General features: G+C 41.6%; 2 protein-coding genes across 3 annotated transcripts; one reads left to right on the top strand and one right to left on the bottom strand.

Moving 5' to 3' along the window:
• Nucleotides 1–189: 189 nt before the first annotated feature.
• On the top strand, nucleotides 190–10955 carry LOC142564401 (uncharacterized). Of its 2 annotated transcripts, none has more exons than XM_075675398.1 (4): nucleotides 190–698; nucleotides 2746–2796; nucleotides 2863–2938; nucleotides 10746–10955. In XM_075675398.1, the coding sequence occupies exons 1-4, from the start codon at nucleotides 522–524 to the stop codon at nucleotides 10889–10891; spliced, it is 450 nt and encodes a 149-aa protein (XP_075531513.1). In that variant the 5' UTR covers nucleotides 190–521; the 3' UTR covers nucleotides 10892–10955. The 2 variants fall into 2 exon arrangements, with proteins under 2 accessions (XP_075531513.1, XP_075531512.1); XM_075675397.1 differs by having other exon boundaries at nucleotides 241–710.
• Nucleotides 9225–21499, bottom strand: LOC142564398 (uncharacterized). Its single transcript, XM_075675393.1, has 6 exons — nucleotides 21233–21499; nucleotides 17441–17628; nucleotides 15712–15782; nucleotides 14172–14515; nucleotides 12663–12720; nucleotides 9225–11296 (listed from the first exon to the last, which is right to left on the bottom strand). Exons 1-6 carry the CDS (start codon nucleotides 21274–21276, stop codon nucleotides 11228–11230), a joined length of 774 nt encoding a protein of 257 aa, XP_075531508.1. The 5' UTR covers nucleotides 21277–21499; the 3' UTR covers nucleotides 9225–11227.
• Nucleotides 21500–21763: the final 264 nt, after the last annotated feature.

Raw genomic sequence — 21763 nt, 5'->3', positions numbered from 1 at the left:
GTGTATTTTAGTCAACGATTTGCACTTTCGTAGATGTGCCGATTTTGTTTCTGTGGTTTGATTGATTAAAACCAAGGATCACGCAACCATCAGCTGTAAAGCACTGTTTAATTACGGCACGCTTGTTTCCTTAAATAAACGTAAAGTAGCATTACCTGCAAAAAAAGGAACATTAAAAAAAATTCAGCACTAAATTTGCTTGCGTTATGCATAAAATAGTTTAGTATGCTTCCCGGACGAGGACGCCTAATTTTGTTGGTTTTTTATTGTATTCGAGGGACGGCTGACGGCTCCGTTACAGTGTACTTTCTTTATTCTATGGTGTACTACCATACTTTCGTTGGCCATGTGTAATGATATGTGTGTTGTCATTCGTATTTAAATAACGTAGGGACGCATAGCAATTCGCGCTGGAGTGCTGCGGCGACGTGCTCGTGGCACCTCTACAAAATTCCGGAAGCTAAGCTGGCTAAGCGGCGATCAGCAATTGAAGCGAAACCGGCGCCGCCGACGCGCAGGCAATGGTGCTCCCGAACAACGACTTGCCGGAGCCGGACAACTCGGGTGACGACGGTGGGCTCACCGTGCCCGCTTATCACATGAACCAGCAGGGCTCGTCCGATTCGGATTCGGAATTTGGCGACGGAGACAGCGTCGACGGAGGCGGCTACCAGCTGCTCCCCCAAGACCCAGACCAGGCGAGCGACACGGTATACACATTCGCCAGTTTCTTTCGGTGGCAGCGTCCTGAAAGTACGCTACTACTTCTGTACCTTGCGGTAACGCGAATATGTGGGACTGCGAATTCATCATGGAAATGAACAGCGCAAGAGTGCGTCTCTAAAAGACCTGTCGAGCTGGTTTGCTGGTTTCACTTCAATGGTTTCAGTGAGAATAGTCCTTTGCTCGTTTCCGTGTAAAACTTGTTAATTTGTTTGCCTTTTCTTTGCAGCATCAATTGTAGCCAACAAAAGTTAAGAGGTCCCACTTCACACTACCCTAAAAGCGTGCTGCAGTACCTACTAAATGTCGTGCAATTTCGTCGCTCTTCCTTAATTTATCGTCGTTTCCGCTGTAAACTAGCGTGCATTAATTGCAAACTGCGCAGTAGTGCGCGTGAACGCGTTCAGTGTGTTTTGTTACATTTTCGTCGAACTAGCAGAACGGCGCAAAACTAACAGAGCAGAATTATTTGCTTATCTCTTTCCCCCCAGTATATTGATTCCTAATAACTATTTCAACCAGTTAAATAACTAAAATTTGTAATGGAACTTGCGGTTCTAATTTACATTTTCGTGATGACAGCCAGCAAAATACCGATAAGCCCAGTGCCATCCAGAAATAGTATTCATCCCCAACTTGTAATAACGTGTATTCCATATCAATATGTTTGCACAACACAAAAGACGAGGACTGAAGGAAGAACACAACACAGGCGCTTACCATGTATTCTATACTATCTTTCATTGCTAGTTCCGCTACACGTCTGCCAGTGCGCATGACTTGGGCTAGCGACCATGTTGGTCTTTATAAACGTGGTGTTTGTAACTTCTTGTGTTGAACTTTAAAAAAAATTAAATAATGGTGTTTTATGTGCCAAAACCACGATCTGATTATGAGGCATGCCGTAATGGAGGACTCCTGATTAATTTTGACCACCTGGGGTTCTTTAGCTTGCACCTAAATCTAAGTACTCAGGTGTTTTTGCATTTCGTCCCCATCTAAATGGGGCCACCATGGCAAGGATTTGATCCCACAACCTTGTGCTTAGCACCGCAACACAAAAGCCACTAAGCAACCATAGCGGGTAACTTGCATTCCTCAACAGTGTGTAACTGTTTGCTGATGTCATCGCATAACGTATGCCTGTGCGCCAACTTGTGTTTCTCAACAGTGTCTGTTTGCTGATGTCATTGCATAACGTATGCCTGTGTGCTAATTCAGTTTGTTGCATGCTTGATGCATATGCTTCCAACCATAGTTGCCCATGAGTTCACTAAGCACTACCACTGCTGGCACTCTTTGCAGTAATATCAGTTTTGTGAAACTCATCACGAGACTGATCTACAGACCCTTTTCATAATTTTACAGCTAGCTCTCCTGCGGGGCAGTTTGCCAAGCTAATTGTGGCATAGTCATTGTAGCAAACGGCATGTACAAGCACAGCTTGTTTGGATTATGATATATGCATGTAGATGGGGCTCTCATATGCTAAAACCATAAGAGACAAATCCCAGCACTTCATCTTCATTTGAATGATGGCTGGTGTCGCCATTTGTTGGGCAAATGTGGATTGTACAGAAGGGTACTAGCAAATTAGAAAGATGGTTTATTGAAACAACAGAATCCCTTCACCCTTGAGCTCCTTACCCGACTAAAGTGCCAGCTTGGGCTCACGGGCTCATCGTTGGGGAAGAAATGATGCAGGGCAACACGGACGTAGAGTAAAAGCCAGGACGCTCACAATAGGTGACACCGTTATAAGAAATAATTGTGTGCTTGAATTATTAGGGGCTCCACATACCTAAAAGCACACAAGTCGTATTCTTTATTTGATTGTTTTCTTTTATTGAAACAGATGGCTTCAGTGCAGGACAGGTTAGCCTTTATACATTTTTCATGTAAATATATGCTTTCCTTATGTTCATGTTTCCTGCACTGTTTTCTCATGGGGACATTGCAAACGCGTTCGGGTGCACAGACTTTACTGACGGCATGTGGGGATGTTATGTTTGTGCTTTGTAGGAGGAACCTGATGAACGCGAGAGTTCTCCAGGGTTTATGGCTCTACCCGAGGTAAGCTTGATGCAGTGATCATTCCAATGGCTGCTCTTGCTGAAGGCATGTGTTGTATTGTGGCAGGCCCCCAGTGAGTGGCGACCTACAGAGGAGATGCTGCGGCCTGCCGAACCTCGGCCTGTGGAGCCTTTAGGACAAGGTGAGTGTAGAATAATTAAGAGTTCGGATGAGTATGGTCAACATGATGAATACCACAGATGAGCGTAGTCAACATCAGAAGTAAATCCCTAGCTGTGTGAACCAATAATGAGTATATCAGTCAGCCTCCTTGTAGTAATAGTTTTTGACACTAGATGGCAGCCCTTGTCATTGCCCGTTTCTCACACTTGTGAGAAATGCACACGAGATTTTGTGGCGAATGGACGTGCTTCTTGGGGCTCCATGGTGGCGACGAAATCATAAGTTTTTGTGCATACTTTGAGCTTGATTCTGTTTTTGATTTGCTTATTTTTTTTTGGCTTTAAATAGTAATTGGGTGGTTTTCTCTTAATTTTTCTTTCTTTCTTTCTTTTTTGTCTCGTATTTCGTGTGCGCGGGTGTGTTTCGTCTACATTTGGTTTTGCAGGATGGTTAGAGCATCCTGTCGCGCCACGTGCTTCAACACGCGCAGCCGGGTGGGACGTTGAGTGTTTCTAGCCTTTAAATGGTAGCTTGGAAATGGCAAGACTAATAGCTGTTAGTGGTTTTACTGTGCGTGTTTTGGTAGGAAAGTGTGAGCATGGCCGAGTGGTTGAGTGCGTGCGAGAGCGTGTCATACCTTGGGTCTCCACGGCATTGATTGCTTTTGAAACAGTGGTGAGAGTTGCTTTGCGACATTTTGAGGATTTGGATCCTGTGCGTATCGGTTTTTGCTGAAAGTTATCAGATACAATGAGCGGAGAAAAAAAACTTGGCTGGGCGTTACGTACTTCTGGACCGGAAATAATTGCACAGAGAAGAATAAAGAGTTAGTGGAATGCATAAGCGATGGTATTAAGGGTTTCGGGAATGGTGCTGAAATTATCCTATTAGGTGACATGAATGCCCACATACAGGATTTAGATGGCTATACTGACAACAATGGGAAGTCAATGCTAGACCTTTGTAAGCAGCATAACCTCGTTATCATTAATACAGGGCCTAAGTGTGAAGGGCAGATCACGTGGGAAGTGGGAAACTGGCAATCAACCATTGATTACTGTCTGATGACAGAAGGAATTAATGATAAGTTGAGAGAAATAGTCATTGATGAGGAAGGATATAGCAGCATAGGGAGTGACCATAAACGCATGATTTTGAAAATAGGATATGTAGTTGGGAAAGAGAGCAAGGACTGCAAAATGGCTAGTCCGAATTTGAACGCTGAACAAATAACAAATATAGTCACTAGAGTCGATTAAGAACTTGGCAAATGGCCAAATAAAGAGTGGGAATATAGTGAGCATCTAAGTGTAGTAACGACAGAAATACGGAAAGATAAACAACATATTCGTTCGAAAGGAAAAAAGAAACCAAGAAGCTGGTGAAGCAGAGAGATATGAGCAGCGATCGCCAAACGACAGAAAACATCCTGAGAGCACAGGCAGGCAAAGAAGGCGCAGTTGCCGCAGGATGAAGTAAACAGTAAATGGGAAATATACCGGGAGAAGAAGTTTATGGTTCAAATACTGGTGCAAGCAAAATTAAAAGGTGAAAGTGAATGTTGGTTGTCAGAAATACGTGAGAAAAAGAAGGCCGCACCTAGAATATTTTGGAACCACATAAAATTATTAGGCAGGAAGTCAACGACAATACAACATATCCTAGACTAAGATGAAAACAGACTGGAAAGAGAAGCGGTAATAAATTACATCTGAATCTTTCCAAGGCAATGACAAGGTTGCATTTGAAGAAAAAAAGAGCATGAAACGGACCAGGGGGAAACGGAGCTGGTGCTGATAAATTTCATCTGGAAGAAAGCTGAAGAAAAAATTCCTAAGTGCACAGCCACAGGGCTAGACGAGGTTCCCGTTTGGCTGACTAATGAAATAGGACCAAAAAGTAAGGTAGCTCTGGCGAAAGCAGTGGAAGAAACTTTAGAAGATAGACGAAATACCAGACAGTTGGCAACAAAGTAGAATGAACTTAATTTATAAAGGTAAGGGATAGAAAGAATTCACTCATATAAACCGTTGACCATTACATCGGTAATATATAGGGTAGCAATGCAGGCAATCAAATTAAAGCTTTAAGCATGGGCAGAGAATAATGGCATTTTGGGAGAACTTCAGAATGGCTTAAAAATGGGTAGGCGTTTAGATGATAATTTATTTGTTCTTACTCAGTGTATTGAAATGTTAAGAGTAGAAAGCAGACCGTTGTATGTGGCCTTTTTAGACATTACAGGAGCCTATGACAACGCAACATTTTGTGGGATATTCTGGAAGGGGAAGACTTAGGTGACAATTGTCTACAGCTGCTGAGAGAGATTTACCTAGAAAATACCGTTTGTGTTGAATGGGAAGGGATGAGGAGCGAGGAGAAAGTTCATATCAACAAGGGACTGAGCCAGGGGTGCCCTTTATCCCCACTGCTGTTTATGATTTATGTGGTGAGGATGGAGAGGGCGTTAGAAGGAAGTAAGATCGACTTCAATCTCTCATACAAACAGGCAGCTGCAGTAGTAGTAGTAGTAGAGCAGCAGCTTCCAGGTTTATTTTATGTGGACGACATTGGGTTGCTAGCTAACGAGCAAAGTGATTTGCAACGTCTGGCTAATATCTGTGGACAGGAAGGCAACAATTTAGGTTTGAAATTTAGTGTTAGAAAATCATGTGTTATGGTATTCAATGAAAACAGTGAAAAGACAGTAGCGATACAGGGCCAGGAAATACCTCGGGTAACAGAATATAAATACCTTGGTATATGGATAAACGAAAGCAATAGATATATGGAAACACAGAAAAAAAACAATAACAGTGAAGGGGAAGAGAAATGCAGCCATAATGAAGCACAGAGCGCTATAGGGATACAATAGGTACGAAGTGCTCCAAGGTATGTGGAAAGGTGTAATTGTTCCAGGACTTACTTTTGGAAATGCGGTTGATTGCTTTAAATCAGGGGTACAATCAGGACTCAATGGGAACCAAAGGTCAGTGGGTCGCCTCGCTTTGGGTGCTCACGGGAAGGCTGCAAATGAAGCTGTGCAGGGTGATAAGAGCTGGACTAGTTTTGAAGTGAGGGAACCTCACAGTAAAATTGAGTATGAAGAACAACTGAGGAATATGGAAGAAAGTAAATGGGCTGGGAGAGTGTTGAGGTGTCTGTACAGGAAAAACATTGATTCACAGTGGAGGAAAAGAACTAGGAAGCTTACCAGCAAGTATGCGGCCTGTAGGGTGGGCAACACAACGACGAAGAACGTCAAGCAGAAAGTCGGAGAGGCTGAAATAATCTCATAGGTGGCGGCAGTGGAAAAGAAACCTGCCATGAGTAACTACTTAAGAGGAAAAAACAAAATCAGGAAAGAAACAATTTATGATAACTCGAAGGGAAGCTCATTACTTTTCGAAGCGAGATTGGGATGCCTTAGAACACGCACCTATAAAGCGAGATATAAGAAGGAAGAAGAAGCATGTGCTTGCTGCGGTAAAGCTAGGGAAACTATGGGGCATGTTTTATTAGAATGTGAACACATCTACCCAGTGGTCGATTTAGGCACCACTGGCCTCCTTGAAGCCCTTGGGTTCAGCAAGAGCAGTGGAAAAGTAAACACGTCCGCAATAGGGATTAGTAAGAGGCGATTGGAGGATTGGTAGAAGTGGGGAAACGACAAAAAAACTGAGACGTACACAAGGGCAGTTCGCAATAGGGGATCAGAAAATTTGGTTGTGGGAGTTCATTGTGTTTTTCTTTTTCTTTTTTTTTTATTGTTTAACCTAGGTAGGCCATTAGCCAGTATAATAGCAAGAGCTTGGTGGCACAACCCACCGCCCCGTTCCAAAGGGGACGCTCATAACATCCATCCATCCATTGTAATTGTGCCCGCACTATTTCAAAGGGGATGCCAATAAATCGTCATCAGCATAGGTAGTGGTACTAGGTAGATAGAGAATCTTGAAAAATAGAAATAAGATTATGGAGGTGCATAAAAATTGCTGTAATTAAAAACATGTATTACATACCTGAATAAATCAAGCAGACTAGGTGACTGTCACTAGCCTGTTTCAAAGTGGACGCCAATAAATCCTCCTCATCATAAAAGGCAGTGCTTGCAGTAAACAGGGAAATTTGGACACTAGCTAAGACAATGAAAGAGAAGTGCACCAAGCAGGCCGTGAAGTCGCTTGTGTGTGTGACGGGATACATTTTAGCGATAGTGTAGCAACACCAGTTGGACATCGATTCGCGGTGCAGGCAGTAGCTTTTTTAGGTGGCCCCAGGCAACAGGGCAGGAAGACCAAATTTTGATTGTGGTGACAAACCAGCCAGGGGCATAATTGGACCAGAAAGAGTTAAAAAAAGACACACAAAGGATAAGAATAGAAACTGTAAAATTTTTTACGTAAACATGCAGGTTGGTTGCAGGCAGGAAAAATGGCTGAAAATTCAAACTCAACTGAATGATGGAAGCTGGAATGTGATGGAATGTGAAGGGATTCACCCCGTGAGACCCGTAGGTAACGTACGCCTTCTAGAAGCACTTGGATTCAAAGTGGACAGAAGCTTCAACCAGTCAGCAGTCGAGATAAGCAGGAGAAATTTAGAGTAATGGTGGAAAAAGCAGGGAAGAGATTGATATGACCAGATCTGTTACAGCCATAGGTAGTGGTACAAGGTAGTTAGAGAAGTTTTCAGGAAGAAAAAGAATATTAAATAGATGTATACAGAAATGCTAAGAAAGTGCATGTATAGCATACCTGAGTAACTCAAGTACGCTAGGTGAATATTTGTCACCACCCCTTTTCAAAGGGGATGCCAATAAATCATCGTCATCATAATAAAATTGGACTAGTTGATTTAAATAAGCATGATGGTAAGTCATCATCATCATCAGCCTGGTTACGCCCACTGCAGGGCAAAGGCCTCTCCCATACTTCTTCAACTACCCCGGTCATGTACTAATTGTGGCCATATTGTCCCTGCAAACTTCTTAATCTCATCCGCCCACCTAACTTTCTCCGCCCCCTGCTACGCTTCCCTTCCCTTGGAATCCAGTCCGTAACCCTTAATGACCATCGGTTATCTTCCCTCCTCATTACATGTCCTGCCCATGCCCATTTCTTTTTCTTGATTTCAACTAAGATGTCATTAACTCACATTTGTTCCCTCACCCAATCTGCTCTTTTCTTATCCCTTAAGGTTACACCTATCATTCTTCTTTCCATAGCCTGTTGTGTCATCCTCAATTTACGTAGAACCCTTTTCGTAAGCCTCCACGTTTCTGCCCCGTAGGTGAGTACTGGTAAGACGCAGCTATTATACACTTTTCTCTTGAGGGATAATGGCAACCTGCTGTTCATGATCTGAGAATGCCTGCCAAACGCACCCCAGCCCATTCTTATTCTTCTGATTATTTCAGTCTCATGATCCGGATCCGCGGTCACTACCTGCCCTAATTAGATGTATTCCCTTACCACTTCCAGTGCCTCGCTACCTATCGTAAACTGCTGTTCTCTTCCGAGAGTGTTAAACATTACTTTAGTTTTCTGCAGATTAATTTTTAGACCCACCCTTCGGCTTTGCCTCTCCAGGTCAGTGAGCATGCATTGCAATTGGTCCCCTGAGTTACTAAGCAAGGCAATATCATCAGTGAATCGCAAGTTACTAAGGTATTCTCCATTAACTCTTATCCCCAATTCTTGGTAAGTACCGTGCTGAAAATGGCACACAAGAACGGAAAAGGTACACACTTGCAGCACTTTGTGTGTGTCCCTTTTTCATTCTTGCATCACATTTTCGTCGTGCTATTTACCATCATGCTTTTCATTGTCGGTGGCAGTGTGTGTAGTTTTCCTTGTTATAATGGGCTCCTTTAATGCTTGCACAGGAAACATGGCTGCCTAGGCACTCAGTGCACTTCTGGGAAGTTGCAGAAAAATTTGGTCACCTTTTGTCATATGTTGCAGTGCTGAAAGGGTTACTAAGAGTTCCCTTACGAATCAACTTGCACTGACGAATACACTTTTTGACACTGCCTACTGCTGTGAAAAGTAAATTCTAAATATGGGTTCCAAAATTGCAGAATTTACAACTTGGAACACCTTGGTGATAATGTGAAGCTTGCTCTGACTTTACGTGTATTAGCCAGCATAATAGCAAAAGCTTGGTATTCCTAAGAACGTGTATTCCTAAGAGACACATAGTTCACTCCTTAACACATCGTAGTTTTTGCTTTTTTACTACCTTTATTGAAATGATATTGCACAAAAAAAAAAAAAAGACGTATGAGAAGACGACACACCAAGTGCCAACTTTCAACTGAGTTTATTGTACCACTGAATCAATTTACTACCCTTTATTGTACCACTGCTCTCATTGCTACCCTTCACTGGTTCTCATTTATAATTGCGTTCTAATTAACAGAAATATCTGACATATGTTTTTGTCATTATTTGTGTATCCACATTTTTGTTCAAGGTGATTGATAATCCTTAATATTCTGCCTTAAAATTTCGGTGTTTCGTTCGCATATATTGCCTGATGTTTCAATATCCGTCTTACACTTAAGATTAAAAAAAATATTTAAGATTAAAAAGATTATGTAGTTATAGGGATACTAAATTAAGAGAGACTATATGAGCTGTATTAGTGAATTGCCCTTCCACTAATACCGTAGAGCCCACTGCGAGAAGAGGCTTGGTAGGCCAGAAAAGATGCAAGAAGAAAGACTGTGACACCACCAGCTTGAAGTCTCGCGTACCAGCTGATGCTGTGAAATTTGATGGCGTCGACTTGAGCCTAGTTAATGTTTAATTAGTGAAGGTGAACCACATAACCACATGGTATTGTAAGAAAAAAATGCAGAGACTGAACTCGGCAAGTTTCAAGAACATTTACTCTGCCAGAATATGACAAAATGCATTGAGATCCATCATGTCGCGCTCGTGCTGGTGTGTCGGCATGAAATTCAAGAAATGAAACTTTGATCTTCGTTTTCTCTTCTAGTAATCGACCTACTACCATGGAATTAACAAAAACAGAATTCTGAACATACAATTTGTTCTCTGCTGTTGGTTTGATTTAGTTTTCCTTTAACTCAAAGGCTTTGATATATTAGGTGGTGTAGCACTTGACATCAGCGGCAATGTCAGTAAGCCTCAGCTTTGGGATGCTAGCTGGTGTGCAGGGTATGCAGTGAATTATGTCTGGTGGCTTGACATGGCTAGAACATAAATCTCATTGCTGGTGCATTTCAAGCACATTGCTGCTGCATGCTGGAGTGCTGAAGCATAGTGTGCTAGCTGATTGCTGAGATGATTTCACTGTACATTGTAGCTTGGCTGATGTCGGTCATGGGTTCCAAACATGCAAGGTATGCACTCTAAAGAGAAACAATAAACCAGTAAAGTCAACTTTCACAGCCACATTTTTGCCAAATTATTTAATTGATCACTGGAAGCAAAAGTGAAAGTAAAAATTTGAAAGTTTTGTGGTGGAGCCTCAGCACCAGTGTGTCAGTGATGTATTCTTTTGTATTTAATCAGGTTGCTGTGACTCTGTAAAAGTTCTTGAAACTTTCCAAGTTAAGTGTTTGGCTTTTTTAGAACACAATGTAGTCCATTTCCACCGCAAAAAAGTTAGCTGAACCTGAGGAAACGCTGTCAAAATCGGTGATGTCACGCTAAGTGAGGGAACTCCGAGGCAGCATTGCCACCTGTCTGTTTGTGTTTCTTCTGGCTATCCAAGCTTTAGGCATCTCTTTGTTAAGCATGGCAGCCTTCTGCTGAGAACTGACATTTTATTTTTTGACATGGCTCACTGTGCAGCACAAATTCAAGCGATCCAGGCAGCTATGGCAGGGTTTGAACTGCCCAGCTCGCACGTGCCTCCCTGGGCCAAGGATGTGCCCGAAGAAGAGTGGAAGCAGTGCCTCTACCGCAAGCTCAAAGGCCTGGCAGTACAACAGTCATGACTTGACAGCGTAAAATGAGAACTTTGTCACTAGTCTCCAAAAATAAACATATTGCTCTTCATAATCCAAGCCCCCGCACTGCCGCCAAGCCTTTCGATGATTTGTGACTTTGCTCTTTAGGTTTCGGGATGCCTTATGTTCCTACCATAGCATCTCCAGAAAAAGTTTTCATCAAGAGGTACCACGGGGTGTTCTGGCAGCAAAACATTCCCAACTATGTGATGGGAATTGCCAGAACTTTGCAGCTTCACAAGGAATAAATGTATCATTCTGGACAACCAAGCCCCTGCAGTGCTGCTGAACCTTTCGCTGACCTATGGCTTTGCTCTTGACATTTCAGGACAATGGGTGTTTCCACTGATACAACTCTGGAAACAGCTCCCACACCAGGTTCCATAGGGTCTCCTGCACAGAACAACACCATGTCTTGTACGGGGGTGACGGATGTTAGTGGAAGCATACAAGCTTGTGCCTCTAGATTCAAGCCATGCAGGCTTTGGCAGCATTCATGCATATGTACTGCACAGGCACAAGAAGCATGCCAGGAACTACCTCTGCCATACTGTCTGCAACAGCACCAAGCTCTGTCTGATTTGCTGTAAAAACGAATTCACTTGTATGCATGAACTACCATTTGGCTTAGCTGTTTTCATACTTCAGAAGCTTATATAAGGTGTGCAAAGTTCTTAAAGACCAACTGAAACAAATTTTTGGACTGCATAAAATGCCTAGCTTCAAATAGTGTAGATATAAGCAGCCTCTGTGCAAAATTTTGTTCGAAATATGAGCGGATGTGTCATGAAAAGCTACCGAAAACAAATGTTTTTAATAATGAAGCTGAAGAAAGAAATGCTATCCCCGCTTGCTCGAAATAACATGGAACTCGGAATGTTAAGAACCAATGTGGCTTGTTGCCATGACCTTTGAGATCAAGTTGCACATAGCTGTGGCCCGTTGATAACCTTGGAAGCTGTGGTCTGGGATTCACGTTATGTTCGCTAACCACTAGGTGTCTGTGTCGTCTGCCTAGGTCTCAATTTATAATGAGAAAATTAGACAATTACAAGCTGTGCAGTTTTGCAAAAGTTGCTTTATGAAAAGATAAGAGTAAATGTTTTTTATACTGAAATTGAAGAAATGCCGCCGTTGCCACTTGTCGTAAGTTGCATATGACTGAGAACATGCGGAATTGGCGCCACTCTTCAGCATGTTCCCCAAGATAAGGTGGTTCATGGCATGCTGAGAAATCTTGGAGGCGTGCTGGGATTTACGTCATATCCGCTAACCACCATGTGCAAGCATCATCTGCTTAGGTGCTATTTAAAGGATGCTAGTAAGAAAATTACCAGCCCTGCAGCTTTGAAAAGATTGTTTCAATAGTACTGGTCTATGACCATTACTTAATTCTCTCATTAAGTCTATGACCAATTTAGCCTAAGTGAAATATCACTAGTAGCTCACGGTTGAACTTTGGGTCTGCCAGTACATATATACAAGCTTAACTTTCTACTTACTGTGGTGGCTCCTTTACTATAGTGTTTTGGAACTGAGCATGTGAGTGCTTGATTCGTGGCCAAAGTGACTGCCTTGGAATGGTTATGAAGTGCAGTAAAGAAAGCTGTATTGACATTATGGTGCACATTGCGGAACACTAGACAATTAAAACTTGTCCAAAGCCCATCCAGAACAGGCTCCTGCATAGCCTAATAATAGCTTTAGGTGTTTGCTTCACATGCTGTGTTCATGGCATATAGCTGGTCAAGTAGCTCACCTGGTCAAGTTGAGCAGCTTCCCTGGTAATGTACCTTTCACAGACACCATGGAGGACTCTGCGTAGAGAACCATGTACTGTGTAAAAGTAATGGGAGAAAAAAAAGCTTTGACAGCATTCAAGTGATGATGCTTACAGAATTTCCTATTACACTGCGTGAAATTGGTAAAGTCTAACAGTTGCCATGTTCAGCTGCCAAAGCATGAGCTGCATCCTTTAAATTTGTTGACTATCTATGAAAACATTTTCTCTTATCTGGCATCTGCAATATGTACACAAGTCTAAATCTCAATATAATGAACACTGATATAACAAAGTAAATCTAAAATATTTCTCACCTATATTGGCATGTAGCAAATATATGCTTATAACAAACGTTGGATATAACGAAAGAAGTACCCGCCGTGGTTGCTCAGTGGCTGTGGTGTTGGGCTGCTGAGCACGAGGTCGCGGGATCGAATCCCGGCCACGGCGGCCGCATTTCGATGGGGGTGAAATGCGAAAACACCCGTGCACTTAGATTTAGGTGCACGTTAAAGAACCCCAGGTGGTAGAAATTTCCGGAGTCCTCCACTACGGCGTGCCTCATAATCAGAAACTGGTTTTGGCACGTAAAACCCCATAATTTAATTTAACGAAAGAAGTTTCATGTCGGATGCAACTTTATTATAACGAGGTTCAACTGTATTAAGCTGAAGCACATGCAACAGTCTTTGCCAATACTGAACATTTCTCTCACTTGAGCTTTGCTAAGTGTGCAAGCATGCATGAGCGGCAGAAACGGCACTGTATGGATAAGATGTGCAGCAGTGAAAACACTGCAATCAACTGCTGGTCTGCTGCATGCATATGCTTAGGCAACCAATGTTTGATACAGATCCCTCAGAGGCCCGTGACTAAAATTCAGTGATTAGAGCATCCAGCCTGCCAATTCAACCAGAGATAAAATAATGTACAACAGTTCTGTGCCCATCTTTTCGTTTTCGTCTATGTGCCATTATCTGTATTGAGCTCAGCCACCTGTTATGGAAAACATATCTTTTTCTCATCCGGTCATGTTATTGACTCTTTGTGGTGATCACAGTATTGTTGAAGTGTTTTAGGTGCTGCAGTTCCTTCTTATTCTTCTATATTGTTTGATCTTATTGCCTGTGTTTCATTGTGCATGGAACGTGTTTCTTATGGGCCTGTTTCTTTTTTTTTTTTGCTGAAGTGGTCAGTAACCTTGTATGTGTAGGTGTCGTGATTCCTTGATGCATCGTTTCTGCCAATATAGGGACATTGACCTCGTCAAAGTGTTTGTCAAGTGAGCTTTTAGTGGCTGCCCCGTGCTTTTCATTTCAAAAGGAAAAGCAATTTGATTGATTGATTTATTGATTGATTGATTGATTGATTGATTGATTGATTGATTGATTGATTTGAGCATGTGCATACACAATTCTCACTGGGGGCCATCTTGCACTGTGTCCTTTCTGCTGTGGATGCAGCTGCATATGTACACACACTTACTCATCAGAGAGGTCCGATTGGTTAACGAGGTGTTCAGTAAGCCGTGCCAGGAAATCCAGGTATGGAGTGCCCCTTTCCAAAGTGCCACTGTGGTCTTCTTCTTCGAGGTCCGGTTGATCATCTTGCATTGTCTCTGGGCTAGTTGGCTCTGCACGGCGCAGGGGACCTTGGTAGCACCACGGCATCTGTGCCAGGCGTGACTCTGCCAGGGGTGCGACACTTGATCGGCCTTCTTGCGTTGGTGCCACTCCCATAGGATGACAGTGGCTGAGCAGGTTCGACAGCTTGGCAGCTATAGCTGAAGAAGCGATGCTGGCCTGCTTTCCGTGCCTTTGCTCACGGACCTGTGCAAGTTCCAATTTCCAGTGTGTCCGAATGCGTATGTGAAGGAAACACACCACCTCGTCTGCTCATGTTCACAGCACAAAGATAGGCTACAGAGGAAGGCACAACCAAGTTCTAGCTGCTACAGATAATGCATTGCAATAGCAACAGGCCTTCACTCATGAACCTGGGCAAGCCAGCAGATGAGCATCAGTCAGGATTTTTAAAGGACCGCTAAACCACTTCTGACATTTTAAACAGATCTTAAATAAACACTTGTACCACGTACAGGATGATGTGACAATCATCTTTAGTGAACATGACAGTGCTGTGTGCCACGGAGAGGCCACAAATTTGGAAAACAGTTCTGCGTTCCTCTACCGGCTTTTTCAGTCCCTCCTTTGAACGTCGTGACATCAATCGAGTTGTGCCTGTGATGTCACCAGGATCATCATCATCATCAGCCTATTTTTTGTCCTCTGCAGGACAAAGGCCCTTCCCAGCGATCTCCAATTACCCCTATCTTGCACTGATTCCAACTTGTGCCTGATTTCCTAATTTCATCATTCCACCTAATTTTCTGCCGCCCTTGACTGCACTTCCCTTCCCTAATAAAATAAGTAGTGCGGGGCACTACTTATTTTATTTACTGCGTGGTTGTATCCTATGACCTATATATACCTATATATATATATATATATATATATATGCATGCGCTGTGCAGGTCGCCGGACTGTGAGAACATCCCCCTAGTGAAAGGAGGCTTTAAGTCCTGGGCTGACGGAACTAATAGCTTTTGCTGCTCTGCAAAAAGTTTGTGAGGCACTGTACCTGGCGAGGAGGAAAGTGAACCTGTTGGAGGGTAGGACAGGCAAGCAAGAAACTACCTCTAATTTTGGTATTATGTGGCATAATTTCGATCTATTCTTGCGGCTGTAAGTCCCTTGTAGACAGAACAACAGCTGTGCATCAGACCAATATAAATACAGCATTATTGGAAAGTGTGTCAGTCAAGTTTCATAACTATGAAGCATGCACATACCATGTTTACAAGAGAAAACTGAAGAGGCATTACAGTTGTGCAAACATTGCAAAAGATAGACTGCACATGGCCGCTGAGTGAAAGAATCATCCAAGAGTATTGCACATGTATGGTGAACTTAATGTGAAGGCGAATTGACACTTAAAAAGAATGTGCAACATTACAAGGACTTGCCTCTTCTTTACATGCAGCCGGCTTCACAGGCTTGCTGGGCCGAGTGTATTGTCGACCTGAGTCCACAGCAGCTGGGCAAAGGAATTAAGAGCCATGTGTTACAGAAAGCAATTTGTACATCTGGCATGTTGACAATTCACTAGAGCAGATGGACACTATTACATGGTGAATTCAGGTTTTAATGGCTGGTTTTCTGGCTAGGGGTAATTTCTTCATCCTTGTTAAACTGTGAATACATAGAACATAAACTGTGTTTTGTGGTGCATAAGTAGAACACACAATGCTTACTCTGTAGTTTATGTGTTTTATACTTTCACAGAATTCAAAATTTCCATTATTGCTAATAATAAAAGAAATTAGCAGACTGGTGTGTATTGTATAGCCTTTAGTCTGTAATTGCAGAACATGGGGAACAACAGCACAAACTAACAAATGCCAGACTGTGTAAATGTGTATTGTCACCTATTGACATAACACTAGCAAACAAGCTTTGATTATATAAAGAGCCTCGCAGTACAGGGCTGCTTGAGTATGATACAGCACATGTATTGTGGTGAAGATTGACTGAAAGGGAAAACATGCACATTTGTGCAATATGCTTCTGCTCTGCTGAGCAATTTTAAAAAGTAACTAGGCCCATAAATCTTTAGTGCACAATGCTCCCCATCCAAATAAGTAAACATACCGTTATCACTGGCCATTCATTACGGATTGCTGTTGGCATATATATACATAGCAGAAAGCTAATATGCAATGTAGTTGCTACATAGCTAGTGCAAAGATTAATCACTGTAAACCAAAAATGAGTGACAATCTAGCTTGTCAATATTTCCGTGTACATTGGCTCTGCTGGGACAGCTCACCATGCAGGATGCATCCACAGGAAACAAATGTTTATGCAAGTGCCCACGCATTCATGGGCCATGCAGTTCATCTTTGGTAAACAGCACACTTTGTACAATGAAACCTTGATATAAGGAAATATAAAGTGTTTCCCACTGACATGTGTATTGTTACAAGAATATTGGATCTAGCAAATGTATTTTTGTGTTAAATCTGACTTCGTTACAATGACTTTTAATTATAGTGGGCACGACTTTCACGCTAGCTATAGTCTTTATGCTCTAAGGAGGTGGGTATACTGAATGACTTCACATTGCTGCATATATACATATATATATGTGTATATATATGTGTGTGTGTGTGTGTGTGTGTGTGTGTGTGTGTGTGTGTGTGTGTGTGTGTGTGTGTGTGTGTGTGTGTGTGTGTGTGTGTGTACGTTCACAGCTAGACAAAATGTGTGCTGCCATTAAGTTTCACAAAGGTAAGCCTGCTAAAATAATGAAATAATTCTAGTCTCATAATCTGGAGATTTGTTGCATAGCTTATTGCTAATCTTAAATGTATTGTTTGATATCTTGTCTAGTCAGGTAATAAATTGGCATAGAAAGAAAATAGTAGGTAGCATATGGCATGTAAAAGAAGTGTAGTCAGATTAGAAGTTTAACACTTTCCAGCTACAATGGAAACTTCGTAAGACACATGTTTTGTGAACAAGGCCGGGCTTACATACATGGAAGCCGAAATGTCAACCTATTAATCACTGACACCTTTTTTGGTCGGCATCCTAATATTGAACTGTCAGTTGTGGAGCATACCACATATACTTGATGTTCCGGTTGAAAGAGATAAGGCAATTAGCAGCTATAGCTATAGCAATTAAGTATACCACTGGCTTGCTGGGTTGCCAACCAGTGTAGCATCATGTGCCGGGCTGCCAGTCGCTGCTCGAAACATCGGCCTTTGACGGCCGAGGAAGCTGTCTGTCGTCCACCACATGCTGTGGCTAGGGGTCGCCGATTCTGATGCTGCCACATATACTTGCCTGCCTGTACGTGCCACCCCAATCGCAACCACCTGCAACACAACAGTCATAGCAGCCTTTAGCCGTGCACAAGTTTATACATGCATGATGCAGCAGTCAAACCTCGATTAGGAACAGGGATATAACAAATTATCACTTATACTGAGTAAATCTCGAATGTTTCATACCAATATGAGTATGTAATGAATACATGCTCATAACGAATATTGGATATAGCGATGGTATTTTCGTTATATGTCGGATGAAATTTCATGCATGGTTTGAATTAATTGTAGACAGCTAGACAATGGACACTTACTAAAACACGGCAAACATTCCTATATCTGGAGAAATCAATTTCTGCATACCGTGTGCCGACCTTGTCAAACAGATGTTATTCAATATATACAATTCAAATTGCCTTTGCAATTTGCTGGCCACCATAGCTTAACGCTGAATAGTGGATACCTGCAATATGAAATTCACCATAATCTGACTAGTTTAGATAAGTTCGCAATTCTGCATCGACATAGTAGAGTATTTTATTTATTATTATTATTATTTTTTTTTTTTTTTGTAGAAGCACCGCACCAACTGCTATGCTGATATTACTGCCCGTGCAGTAAAAAAACTTTAATCACTTTATACTGCAGATTACATGCACACATTGTTGTTATATAGCGATGTTCATATTTTGCTTAACATGTACTTGTGCACAGCAGAAAACTGGTTTAAAAATATGTTATTTATTTATTTATTTGAAATACTGTTAGCCCTTCTGGGCTGTTACAGGGTGGGAAGGGTACATTCAATGAATACAGCACAGTTCGAACTCTTTTTCAAAAGTTTCTAGTGAACAAGCATTATCAAATATGCATCGGTCAAGATTATTCCATTCTATAATGTTTTAGGCAGAAACAAATATTCATAGACGTAAACTCTTGGTATGTAGGACATAACGGCAAAGGGGTGGTTAGTACGTGATGATCGCCATAGGGCGGTTGCAAGTGCAAACTGGAATCCAGATTGAATCTATAGTGATAGAGTTGGTAAAGATACTTAAGCCTAGCAATTATTTCTGCGAACAGCCAAAGTTGGTAGCTCTGCACGTGCAAGAAGTTCTGTTACTGACTGCATTCTTCAGTAACAGGAAAATGCAAACCTCACTGCCAATCTCTGAACAGGTTCAAGTTTGTCAACGAGATATTTCTGATTTGGATCCCAAATTATACTTCCATATTCCAGAGTTGGCCTTACTATATGCTTTTAGTTTCACATCCGATGGTGCATTTTTCAGCTTTCGCCGTAGGAATTCGAGTTTTCATTGGACTGTTCCAGATATATTTTGTACATGATCACTCCAGTTCATCTCATGAGAAATCGCTAAATATCTTAATTTACTGGTACGTTTTATTTCTGTGTTGTTAATTATGGATGGGAACACAAATGGTGCCGTCTCATTTGACACAATCAAAGAACTGGTCATTTCATAATTCGTTTGCATGTTCCATTTTACACATCAGTCATATACAACTTTCAGAGAGTCATTTAACAGGACCTGGTCTTGCACGCTTCTTATGCAACAATATAAAACAATATCATATCCGCAAACAATCACACTTTGACCAGAGGATGTATGTTCTTCGCAATATTCTTGATATATAATAAAAACAATATAGGACCCAGAACAGACCCTTGTGGAACCCCGAATGATACTGATGAAGTCGAAGAGCATTCTTCATCTATTACTACAAACTGTTCTCTGTTAATTAAATAAGGCTTTATCCAATTGATAATTTGTTCATCAATACCAAACTCATGCAGTTTGTGTAATCGTTTCACACGACATACTCTGCCAAATGCCTTGGACGGATCTATTGTGATAACATCAATTTGTTCTCTCGAGTTTATGGCTGAAGCAAAAGCATGAGTAATTTCAAAAAGTTGTGTTGTTGTTGAGAGACGGCTACAGAAGCCATGCTTCTTGCTATAAAAAAGTTGATTACTTTCAATGTATTCTATGACATATTTAGATATTATATGCTGTAATATTTTACATGCAGAACATGTGATATATATAGGAGGATAATTGGAAATGTCCAATTTATCGCCAGATTTAAAAACAGGCACAACTCTCGCTAACAGCCAGTCACTCAGTACAGTGTTGTCAGATAACGATGCTATGAATGGAGACCTTCTCACTATGCGACAATTGCCATCACATTGCTGCCTGCCTGACGCTTTTATTGATGTTTTGCCGTGTTTTGAACTAAATACATACATAAAAGAACTACTAAATGCTTCAGCGATTGATTTCGGTTCACAGCATAAAGCACTGTTTATTAGTACTCCGTTTATTATTGTATTAGAGCCAGAGAGATACCTCCAAATCTTTTGGGGAGCGTTCCTCATATACTATGCCAATGTAGTAGAAAGGAAATGCGTTTTGGCTTCCTTCAGTTATTTTTTTGCACTTGCACAATGAGAGTAGCAACTATACGCAGTCATGTATGGGTTTGCTTTTACGAGCACATTGTTTTAAATGGATGGTATCTCAAGTAATCCATGGATTCTCTTTTCGAGACCACTTTTTTTTTTCAGTGGCACAAATTTCTGCAAACAATGCCTCACAGTTAACACGAAATATTGCCACAGGTTCTCAATGCCATCGTTTTGTGGCATTATATCAAAGGCAGATTCCAAATAGTCAATACCTGAATTGTCATGCAGCTGCATTGAAATTGTAAATGTTTACCACCTTTTGTTTTGAGACGGACTCCTTGTTAACATTAATATAGTAGCAAGTACACTATTATGGTCCGACATTTCCTTGTGAATATCTATTTTATAATCAAAAGTTCCCACAGACAAAAATATTAAATCAAACAGCGAATTACAGTTCCCTTAAGTTCAGGTGGGTTTCTTCACCGTTTGAATGAGACTATACTTTGTCATAATCTCTAACATATCAAGCCAGCGTGAGACTTTCCCATAGGCCCGGGAACTCGTGCGTCGATCCTAATCTACATTGGGTAAATTAAAGCATAATTCTGCTTCTATTGTTCGTTAGAGCACTTAATTAACTGTTCATCAGTCTTTTTGGAGGTATTCGACAGGGTTTGCTGGAGGTCTATAAATGACTCTGATATAAATATGTCATATCAGTCAATTATTTTTGCGCCAATACGCTTTCGTGATCACAGATAAGGGGGAAGGGTTCATATTGCAATGTGTCCTTTATGAGTAATGCCACACCTCCGCCTCTGTTTGTCCTGTTCCTGTGGAGCACATTATATGACCTAGGAAATACTTCTTCACTGTGAATATCTTCGTGCAGCCACGTTTCTGTTACGGCAATAACGTACTGAAGATTGTGTAGTATTGTTAAGCATTCGAGGAGTTCTGCTTTATTTACAATACTTCGCACATTTATGTTTAGTATTCTTAGTTCATGCTTTTTCTTCTGTGATTCATGACTACTTGATGTGTTCGCATGGGCAGTTGACAGCTTTACTACGATTATTGGCTTTAATCGCGCATATTGCATTCCACCGCGGTAAATAATAGCCCGCACAGACCGCCATAACGAATCTGTTTCTTACAGAAAAAACTTTGATGCGTCATTGGATTTGATGAGACAGGCACAGCTGTACTTACCGCAATACCGCTACGCCGCGATCTGCAGCGCTTACGGTAGTCATGGTAACGGGTCATCGCTTATGTAACCTGAGATGCGGCAACGGCTATTTGTAACTTCCATACACAAGGAGCGCTGCGTGCATTGCAGGAGTGCATTGACTGAACACAACATAGCGAGTTACAAAGGTCGGCTAACTAATGTGCTTGACACTTAACAGTACGTCGGTCATGGCCTCCCAAAATATTAGCAGACGACAGGCGCGAAAAAGTCCGCACCGCCGCGATACGGAGTTTCTACTGCAAGAGTTGCGTAATTTAACAAATAAACGGCTTGCCATACTGCACTGTTAGTATGCTATAAAATAAATCATTATCTTGTTTGGCGCAAAGGTGGCTTCATAAACCTATATTTATTGAAGCTATTAAACGTTTGCCTTTAGTTTTGCTCTAAAGTATTAAACGAAAATAAGTCAGGTGTGGATGACGCCGTGCTATTTGTTACTGCATGTATGGCAAAAACGAAACATTATCACATAATTTAGTACGCCG

The sequence above is a fragment of the Dermacentor variabilis genome, chromosome 11 (genome assembly GCF_050947875.1).
Source record: "Dermacentor variabilis isolate Ectoservices chromosome 11, ASM5094787v1, whole genome shotgun sequence".
Lineage (NCBI taxonomy): Eukaryota > Metazoa > Arthropoda > Arachnida > Ixodida > Ixodidae > Dermacentor > Dermacentor variabilis.
The sequence above is the reverse complement of the archived record's forward strand: the minus strand, read 5'-3'. Positions and strand labels throughout refer to the sequence as shown.

Coding starts and splice junctions, on each gene's coding strand:
- LOC142564401 (XM_075675397.1), top strand. CDS start 522: ATGGTGCTCCCGAACAACGACTTGCCGGAGCCGGACAACTCGGGTGAC. Junction 711..2,745: donor CAGACCAGGCGAGCGACACG/GTATACACATTC, acceptor TGTGCTTTGTAG/GAGGAACCTGATGAACGCGA. Junction 2,797..2,862: donor GGTTTATGGCTCTACCCGAG/GTAAGCTTGATG, acceptor GTATTGTGGCAG/GCCCCCAGTGAGTGGCGACC.
- LOC142564398 (XM_075675393.1), bottom strand. CDS start 21,276: ATGACTACCGTAAGCGCTGCAGATCGCGGCGTAGCGGTATTGCG. Junction 14,516..15,711: donor CGGCTGCATGTAAAGAAGAG/GCAAGTCCTTGT, acceptor GAACTTGCACAG/GTCCGTGAGCAAAGGCACGG. Junction 12,721..14,171: donor CAATCGGACCTCTCTGATGA/GTAAGTGTGTGT, acceptor TTCTCTACGCAG/AGTCCTCCATGGTGTCTGTG.